At 37.7% G+C, this 9701-nt stretch overlaps 1 protein-coding gene across 1 annotated transcript; it reads left to right on the top strand.

Annotated features, from left to right (window-relative positions):
* MRPL35 (mitochondrial ribosomal protein L35) lies at nt 1-9197 on the top strand. Its single transcript, XM_011369798.2, has 4 exons — nt 1-90; nt 5129-5318; nt 5983-6127; nt 8852-9197. The coding sequence occupies exons 1-4, from the start codon at nt 48-50 to the stop codon at nt 9038-9040; spliced, it is 567 nt and encodes a 188-aa protein (XP_011368100.1). The 5' UTR covers nt 1-47; the 3' UTR covers nt 9041-9197.
* The last annotated feature ends 504 nt before the right edge of the window (nt 9198-9701 follow it).

Raw genomic sequence — 9701 nt, 5'->3', positions numbered from 1 at the left:
TTGAACCTTTTAGAGCCAATGCGGCTGCCGTAGAGCGAGATGTCAAAATGGCGGCCGCGGCGTTTGCTGGTACCGTGAGGGCAGCATCAGGTCAGTGGAGAGCAACGCGCTTGATTTTTGCTTTTGCGGAAGGAGAGACTGGCGTAGGACGGAATGGGCAGTTAGCGTGGAGGTTAACAGAAAAAGGGGGTCGGGGGATGTCGTTATTTCAGGTCACAGAATTCCGAATTTTCTCCGGGGTTGCCTGTATTTGGCCGCCCAGGTTATCTCTGAGACTCTTGAACCCTCGGACCCTCGCAGACCAGTGTGGCTCGAAGTTTCCGCTTCCTTACTGGCTCCTAGCCATTCTGCCTTCCCTAGAAAGCAATCCAGAAGGACAGGGGCGGAGGGGAGCAGGGGAGACAGAAAAGGCCTCCCTCACTTTCTAATTCAGAGTCAGAGGCTAGGACTAGCTACTCAGGACCTTTGACCTTGAAAACGTTATTTCTCTGAACTTCAGATTCTACACTTCTAAAATGCGAATAATAACTAAATGAGGTTCAGTGCCTAAAGCCGTTTGAGTAGTGTGCGGCACATGATAGTTTTGCATGTGCGAGATTCACACAACATACAGGGAATGTGCTTGTTTCGTTCACTCAGACCGCTACAGAAGGGCAGTCAAGTATTTCTTGGCTTAGATGAATGAAGGCAACTTAATTTAGTTGCTTAAGGACTTTGCAAAAAGTTAAAGGTCATTCACATTTAAAATTATCAGTAGATTACTTTCACAAAAGGTAAATTAGAAAAAAACTGTGGAAGAATAGAAATAAAGAAAAAAGATACTATGTAAATTTCCCACCTGTTACAGAAGAGCTTGTTTACATGGGGTATTTTTAAATTGTAAAATATAACAGAAAAATTGTAAAATATAACAATGTAAAATGTAACACACATGAATGGCTTAACAAATACAGGCATACCTCATCTATTGCGCTTTTAGATACTGCCTTTTTTACAAATTGAAGGTTTGTGGTAATCGTGTGGAGCAAGCCTATTGGTGCCATTTTTCAAACAGGCTCAGATGATGGCTAGTATTTTTTAACAATATTTTTTAATTAAGATATGTATTTTTTAGACATAATGCTATTGCACATTTAATAGACTGCAGTATAGTGTAAACCAAAAAATTCATGTAATTTGCTTTATTGCAGTGATCTGGGACCCAACCCTCAATATCTCCAAGGTATGCCTGTAACTGTAAAGCAGAGATCTGTATAACTAACATCCAGGTCAGGACATAGAACACTAATACATCCAGGTCAGGACATAGAACACTAATGAGCGCCTTCTTCACCCCTATGAGCCTCCTCAATCAAAGGTCCCTATTTTTGGTCAAATGTAAATAATATCCTCATTTGTATTATTACCTTGTCTTTTTTTTTCTGTAATAGTTTTAGCATCCTTAATATATTGTTTAGTTTCATCTGGTTTTGTCTTTTACATGAATGGAATCACACAGTACTTACTCTTGTATCCTTTTACTTTGTGAAATTCATTCATTTTGCATGTACCTGTAGTGCATTCTCGTTGCTGCTGTGTTATAGTCTCATGTGACTGACTACCCCACAATTCTTCATTTTACTATTGTTGGGCATTTAGGTGTTTCCAGTTTGGGGTGATTAGGTACAAAGCTGATTGACCTTGTGTCCTGGGACATTGAGTGCTAGAATTTCTCTAAGGGGTGTGTGTGCGTGTGTGTGTGTGTACACATATGAAACTAGCTGTGGAATTGCAGAATGAGAGAGCATGTATGTATTCAGCATTGCCTGACACTGCCAAAGTGATGTGCTTATTTAAAGTCACCCCAGCACCATATGCTTCACGTCCTCACCAACAGTTGTTACACTTACAAATTTTTGTCAACCTGGTGTGTATTTAGTGGTGTCTCATTGTAGTTTAAATAGCATTTCTCTTGATTAGTAATGAGCCTGAATACCTTTACCCGTGTACTGGCCATTTAAATTTCTTTTATGAAATACCCACTTAAACATTTTGCCCATTTTCCTACTGACTTGTCTTAGAGTTCTTTATATAGTCTGGATATGCGAACTTTCTCATTTAAGCATGTTTCCAATATTCTCTCCCACTTTGGCTTGCCTTTTTAGTTAAAGTATCGTTTGATGATAAGAAGTTCTTATTGTCATCAACTTGAATTTATTATCCTTGTGTTTTTTAGAAGATGTAGGTGGGTATCAACTATGAGTCCACTGAAAACATTTAAAAGAGTGATGCGACAGCTTTATTTTAAATGTCAGTATTTTAAATATACTGGAGATTATATCCTTTTTAACAATTTAAACTATTAAAACTTTTAGATATGTAAAATTTTGTGAAAGAGTACATAATTTTTCAGAATTCTTCTAGAGGATACAGGATCAAAAAAGCCAGAAGACCACCTCTCTGCCCATTACCCCATTCCTTCGCTTCCTGCTGCACAGGGCTATTTATAATTCCCCAAACATACTCCACTGTTTTTGCCCCTTCATCTATGCTTTTTTTAGGGGGCGGGGTGGGGGCAGGGGTACTGTGCTGCTTCTGTTTCCTCTGCCTCCTCTTATTCTTTTAAAACCCTAGTTTTGTGTCACCTCCTTTGTAACAACGTCTGTGTTCTCCATATAAGAATGTGTTTAGAGAAAGCTGGTCTGTATTAGAATGCCGAAACAGGGCAGAAGACCGAAGGAGCCGTTAATTACTATCTTTGATTTATGTGCTGCCCTTTTGTTAAACACACTCTGAGTTTGACTCTTCATTTTTTACAAACTAAATCACATGGTTGGTCCACCAGAGGGTATGGTGGATAAGGCCCCTCAAGTCATTTTTCCAGGAACTCTCAAGCCAAGTTCACCCTTCATGTCGTTACAGGTAGCCATTTTTTTCTAACCTCAGTGTGTTTATCCCAGAGTTCACCTTGTTAATTTTGATCCATTTTCTCTTTTACTGAGGTCATTTTGAGTCCAGATAGTTTATCTTTTTACAACTATGTGTCTAAGGCATAGTTCCCAGCTTACTTTTTATGCAGATTTAATAAACATACTTTATGCAGTTTCAGGACCTTCATAAAAATTGGGAGAAAATGGAATCAGTGACCCAAGAAGAGACTTTGACCAGAACAACAGTAGACTAATTTGGGGATAGTTTCTGGTCAGCTTGGAATTTACCTAACTGTGCTATTATCCTGCCCACATTTAGGAATTTCTTTAGGATATAAAGAAACTTTTTCACATGACATCTTAAAGTCAGGGTACACTGTGTCTAGATATTCCCAGGCTAGTGACTGTGTACATTCCCAAGTGATAATATATTTTGTTCTGTGTACTTCCTGTTTATCCATTGTAACATTTTTTTCCTACAGATGAGCCCCTAGAACATTTATATGTTCTAGACTCTGTCTGCTCACTTCCTTCGGGCTTGGTTTCCAAGAATTTATAAGAGTTTGTTTTTAACTGAGATATATCAAGCTCTGATGGCCTGTGAAAATTGGGATATTTTCTTGTCTATAATCTTCCTTTTCAGTTCACTTAATCTTCCAAAGATTACCTCCTGGCTTGTAATCATATCTGCAAATGTTTTTAGTTCTTTGAGATATAATTTATTTGTACCTGGAGTTTGAATGCCTGCACCGAGTAGAGAATTTGACTTACAGGGCCTGATGTAAGGGCTCTGATCAGTTTCCTGAATCTTGATTTCAGCTAACTCAATGTTTATGCTAGCTTTTTAGTTTGAAGATTGTTATGTTTGGTAGAGAACACAAAAGCAAAATAAGGGTTTTAAGTGTTCCGTCTTCCTTTTTCCTGTTAACATACGAACTTTGCTAAGCATTCCTTGGCTTTTCTTTATTATCTGCTGTTAGCATGCATTAAATGTTTTCTCTGTGCCAAGCACTCTTCCTAACACTTTACATATATTATCTCATTTAATTCTTATTACCTCCCCATGATAAATTTCATTTAAATTTGAGGAGACTGGGGCACAGAGAGGTTAAATAACTTGCCATGATCACACAGCTAGAATATGAATGCAGTTGGACTCAAACTCTAGCACTTCATTTCTACATCACACTCTCCCTCATTTGTTATGTGAAATCAGTGCAGTAGATAATAAGGCAGTGGTTCTAAGCCCTGGCTGAGCTGATGACTTAATGGAGCTTTTTAAAAAATCATCTATTAAGGTATAATTTACATGCCATAAAATTACCTGTTTTATGTGTACAAATTGATGATTTTTAGTAAGTTTAGTGAGTTGTGCAGCCATCACCACAATCCATTTTTAGGACATTTCCATCATCTTGTAGAATTTTTTAAATGTGTACCTTCTTGAATCTTACACTAGACTCAGAATCTACGAGTGGAGTCCGAGCTCTGAGTGATTCTGCTTTGCAGACCTGGACTCTAGTCTGGCAGTAATGTGTGGGATACATAAAGAGGACTGCGTTCAGTCCACACATCTAGGCCCTTGTTTCCTACTCCTACTCCCCAGGCATCTCTTGATCCAGTCAGGCAAGCAGTGCTCAGCTTCTGTGGCAAGTCCAGTCCCATTCCAGACATGTATTTGTTTCAGCCTTCTTGTTTTTGCATATGTTTTTTATTCTGGACTGTGTACCTCCTCTCATGGCCTATTCATTTTTTGGAGGAGAGTTCAAGTACCTCTTCTGTTTTCTTTATATATCCTCCTCTTGCCACTCTTTGGTCTCTCCAGGGAGTTGTCAAGCTTTGGTGTCTCTGCTTTGCCATTGCACTATGGGTGGGGGTTATATTGCATCAGAGCCTAAGATCTGGCAGATGGAAATTAATGTTACATATAGTTTGTCCTGTACTGTTGAACATAGAACTAGAATACATCAGACTGGATTGTGGTGATGGTTGCATAACTATAAATTTACTAGAAAGCATTGACTTGTACATACACAAATGGGTAATTTTGTGGTATGTAAGTTATACCTCAGTAAAGTTGATAAAAAGCTCCATGGGTCTGATGCTCAGGATACATTACTAATGTATAACACTTGGTTACTTTGATACATTAATTTTAAATATCTAGGTGCATATTTTGGAGTATCATATTAAGCACATATGCTTCTCTATCTTTACAGGAATTTTACGGCCCCTGAATATTTTGGTGTCTTCAGCCTATCGAAACTGTGTCAAGAATGCCCGTCTTAGTTCTTCACTGTCCGCCCAACATTTTAGTCATATTCAGACTTCAGTTGTTTCCTCTGCTCCCAGACTTACCACATCTGTCAGAAACCTGACATGTGGTCATACTGCAACAATCCTCAATAGGTAGAGTATATTTCAGTAAACATGATGCTTGGACAAAAATACTAAAATATTCATGCCTGCAGAGACATATTGGCGTAGATGATGCTCTTTTTCTGCCTGCGATTTATTACATAGACTGCCTGATGGAATGGGAGAAGGGAGAATAAGATTGGCATTCATGTGCCTACATTCTAGCAGCAGGGACTACCAAATAGCATATGTCCGATCTAGATGTGGTTTTCTGAATAGAAGCTGTCAGCCAAAGTGGAGGGCAAACAAGATACTCAGCTTACAAGGCTGGGCTGCAAGTGATGTTCATTTAGTCAGCAAATATTTAAGCATACCTGGGTGCCCAGTACTATACTTGGCAGAAAGGATAAAAAGATAAACAAATTGAAGTCTTTAAGTTATAATATAGTGGGCAAGTGGATTAAAAAATCAGATAATTAAAATATAATAGGATAAATTCTGTCATAGGGATTGGGGGCATAGATTAGGACATGCTTGCAAGTTGGTGATAGCTGCTGCTATTTATGCTTAGTGTCATGGATCATTTGAAGTGCTAATGTATATTAAACAGTCAGCTGTATTCCAGTGGAGCTGCTTTACTTATTTCTAAGTATAGAAAAATATTTTCTCCTTTAATCACTTATTGCTGAGTTAAAATTTTTAAAATATATTTTAGAGTGGCCCCCTTGCTTCCAAATGTCCTGAAGCTGCCAGTCAGAACTGTAACGTACTTCAGTTCACGAAAAGGCAAGAGAAAGACTGTAAAAGCCGTCATCTATAGGTTTCTTCGACTTCATTCTGGCCTTTGGCTAAGGAGGAAGGTGAGTCTTCACACTGTTACTTGATTTAAAAAGAAGTATAAAAATGAAGCAGAATTCTGCTTATTCATTGACATGTCTTCTTCCCATTTTAGCAGTAGCTCTTACAGTGCTGTGCTGTGCTTAAGTACGGCTTGGCAGGCATCTCTTCATGTAAGTGAATCCATGTGAAGAAAACATGTTTAGGCATTCATAAAATATTACAGTGGTGAAAGTCTTCAGTGTAGGACAGGTTCCTCTCAGGTCTCTTACATGCCTGGCTTATCTAATGATTACCAGAAGCCCTGTGAAACTTCCAATGTGAAAGCCCTTCACCTGTGGGGAGGCTCTGTTTAGGCCTATAGTATTACAGTAGTGGAGACTTCAGCAAGAACTTAGTCACATGGCTCAGATTTGGGGCCTGAAGAGCTTTTCAGCCTGCCTTGAATTGGATTCTCCAGGTGTTTTAGTATTTACAGTAAGAACATTAACCTCACATACACTTTTTTTTTTTTTTTAATTTTTTCTATCTCTGTTGATATGATTGGGGACCATATCAGACAGAACTTTAATACTTACTCTAGCCAGGATCCACAGCCACTAAGGCGGACTCTGACAGATTATTACTGCTCTGTCCTTTCCCACAGCTCTTCTGATGCATGACTATGGGCTTTTTCATTCTCATTCATAGAAATAGAGTAACTGATCATTAGAAAGCAGCAGAAGACCAGAGTTTTGCAAAACCACCTTTGAGTTTTGATAACTATTCAAATCCTAATTCCCTTTTAGTACTTGAAAATTAACAAATGATTCTTTAAATATTTGTTTCCCTGTAAAAATAAAATAATTGGTAGGACTGTCTCACTATTTGATAGGTTGAAAGGATTATCCCCTATCTCATAAATGATCCTAAATTTGTAAATGAATAGGTTGATTAGAACTCTCAGTTCATTTCTCCATCAGGATAATACTGTGGTGGTTTCCTACACTAGTCAGTAGAAGCTCATGTAATCCATAAGTAGCTAGACTAAGTAGTTGAGCTGTTAGTTCTGAATATGGGGAATTTTGGACCATTGGAAACATTTCCATTCCTTTGTTATCATACTAATTATTTCCAGGTCTTCATCTGACCCTAGATAAAATGAAATAGGTGGTTATCTTTGCCTTCCTTTCCACGTCCCTTTAATTGGGCCCTGAAATCCTCATGTTGTTAAAAGACCTGATCAGATTCTCGAAATATAATACCTAGTCCCCACCTAGGGCCCCCAAAAGTATTCCATATGCAGAATGGCCTACTTCATCAAAATCTTTAAGAGGAAAACAAAAAATCTGTGGGTTAACTGACACTAATGTATAAAAACAAATTATTTTCTGTGGGACAGTTTAATCCAGGTGTCCCTGATTTTTATTGTTTATCCCGTCCATTCATTTCTGAACCTAGAGATTGTCTAAAATGTTTCAAGTATTTCCCATTGTTGTATTCCACAAAATAATCTTCAAAGGATACTGGTGGTGATGGGCAGGACAGCAAATTAGCTTTCTGTAAATCAGAGAGCCATAGGGACCCAGTTTGGCTTGCAAACTAGAAAATTATTATACAGATATGGGGATTTTGATTTGACTCTATTTAAAATTTTAACCAGTGAGTAGTAAAAATCTAACCTCTGGTATTTTAAAACCAAAACTCCTAAGTAATCTTTCTTTATTTCTGAGATTACTATAGAACTTGCTGGTCACAGTGAAGATACTAAGACATGTCAAAAACCCAAGGCACCTTCTCAGAGAAGAGCTATGGTTTTCTTCAGTTAGTATGGTGCCCTAAAGAGCTCTTGGCTTGGAAGGGCCCAAGGGCTCTTACCAGCAGCATGGATTCTAGTCCCACCTCATAACTTACTATGTGGTTTTAGTCAGGCATTAACCTGGGTGGTATCTAAGATCTCTTCTTGTTTAAACAGGCTGTGATTACAGGTTTTTTATTAAATCTAGTTTTTTGTTTCTTCAAAAATTATTTCTCCAAAATTAATAATGCATGGATGGTATATATATGGCAGTTCTAGGTTAAACACACGGGTTAACCATTCATTTCTTAATCACTCCTAGTAATAGTTTTACTATATTCATTATTCTTTAGAAAAGTATTTACTACAGAAATTAGTCCCTAGTATATGGAAAGAATAAATGAAGTACTATATTTGAGAACTGTGTTTCTTGGCCCTTAAAATATTTAGCCCCCTTAAATGAACATAAGTGTCATCAACCTAGCTGGTACTCCCTTTATCATTCTTCACATTAGGAAAAAAAGCAGTGTAATGGCTAAGAACTCTTATTAGTTCTCTGACCTCAGTCTGCTACATAACTTTTCGAAGCAATGGTTGTTTCTCATAAATCTGTAAAGTGAAATGGTATATTGAAGATTGTTAAGGAGATGGTAAGGTAATGCATATAAAGTTAACTATTATGATAATTACATACCATTACCCTGTACTTAATCAGCCACAAAGATTTATTTAGCTTTATTTTCTGTGGTTTTCATTTAAATCTTTTCCAAAATTTTAATTTTTAATATTTCTTGTTCAAACCACACATACCTTCCCATCTAACTCCCACTGAGAATCATCACATCTTTCTGAGGAACATACCAGCTCCTGTGAAAGTCTTGTCTGTGTTCCCATTGGGCCTATAAACCATGAGTAGTAAAGCTATCTGTTGTTTCTATAATGTTTTAAATGTCTTTTTAATATCTAACAGGCTGGTTATAAGAAAAAATTATGGAAAAAGACAACTGCAAGAAAAAGACGCTTGAGGGAATTTGTGTTCTGCAATAAAACCCAGAGTAAACTCTTAGATAAAATGACAACATCTTTCTGGAAGAGGCGAAACTGGTATGCTGATGATCCTTATCAAAAGTATCACGATCGAACAAACCTGAAAGTATAGATCAGAAGTGTTAACGATTTCCCAGTTATTGAATATGTATCTTTGTGTATATGTTGTCTTTGCAAAAATGAATAAGTATAAAATGTGATGTAAGTAGTACCAACCTGATGGAAACATACAGTACCAACATTAAACTTATTAGAGTTTAAAAATTTAATGAATTAAATCTTTGCACATTTGTTCAGGGAAACAGAAGTTTAAAATTATTGATTACTTTAAACAAATGGTAGTGGCTTAACTAGTTCTTCCAATTAGGCTTATTTAGTTCAAAGGAATCCCAAGTTAGGACAGACACATAAAAAGACTCTAAAGCTAACGAGTTAGCTCAAGTAGTGTGACTTCTTTTTTATTTATTATTATTATTTATGCTTCCAGCACCTGGTCTTCCTAGGTGGTCTCCCATCCAAGTACTAACCAGGCCCGACCCTGCTTAGCTTCTGATATTAGACATCAGGCTTGTTGAGGGTGGCATGGCCGTCCGTAGACCATGGACCTTGGCTCCACTGGGGCGCAGACCCAGGACCTTCTGCGTGTAAAGCAGACATGCTAACCGCTACACTATGGAACCACGTTCTGACTTCTTTTTTAAGGATACATGCCTGGGAACTCGGGAACTACCACACCACCTCCATCTCCCACCCAGAAATAACTCCTAGGCCTC

Source organism: Pteropus vampyrus, unplaced genomic scaffold (genome assembly GCF_000151845.1).
Source record: "Pteropus vampyrus isolate Shadow unplaced genomic scaffold, Pvam_2.0 Scaffold156, whole genome shotgun sequence".
Classification (NCBI taxonomy): domain Eukaryota; kingdom Metazoa; phylum Chordata; class Mammalia; order Chiroptera; family Pteropodidae; genus Pteropus; species Pteropus vampyrus.
Note: the sequence above shows the minus strand (reverse complement) of the source record. Positions and strands in the feature narration are given on the sequence as shown.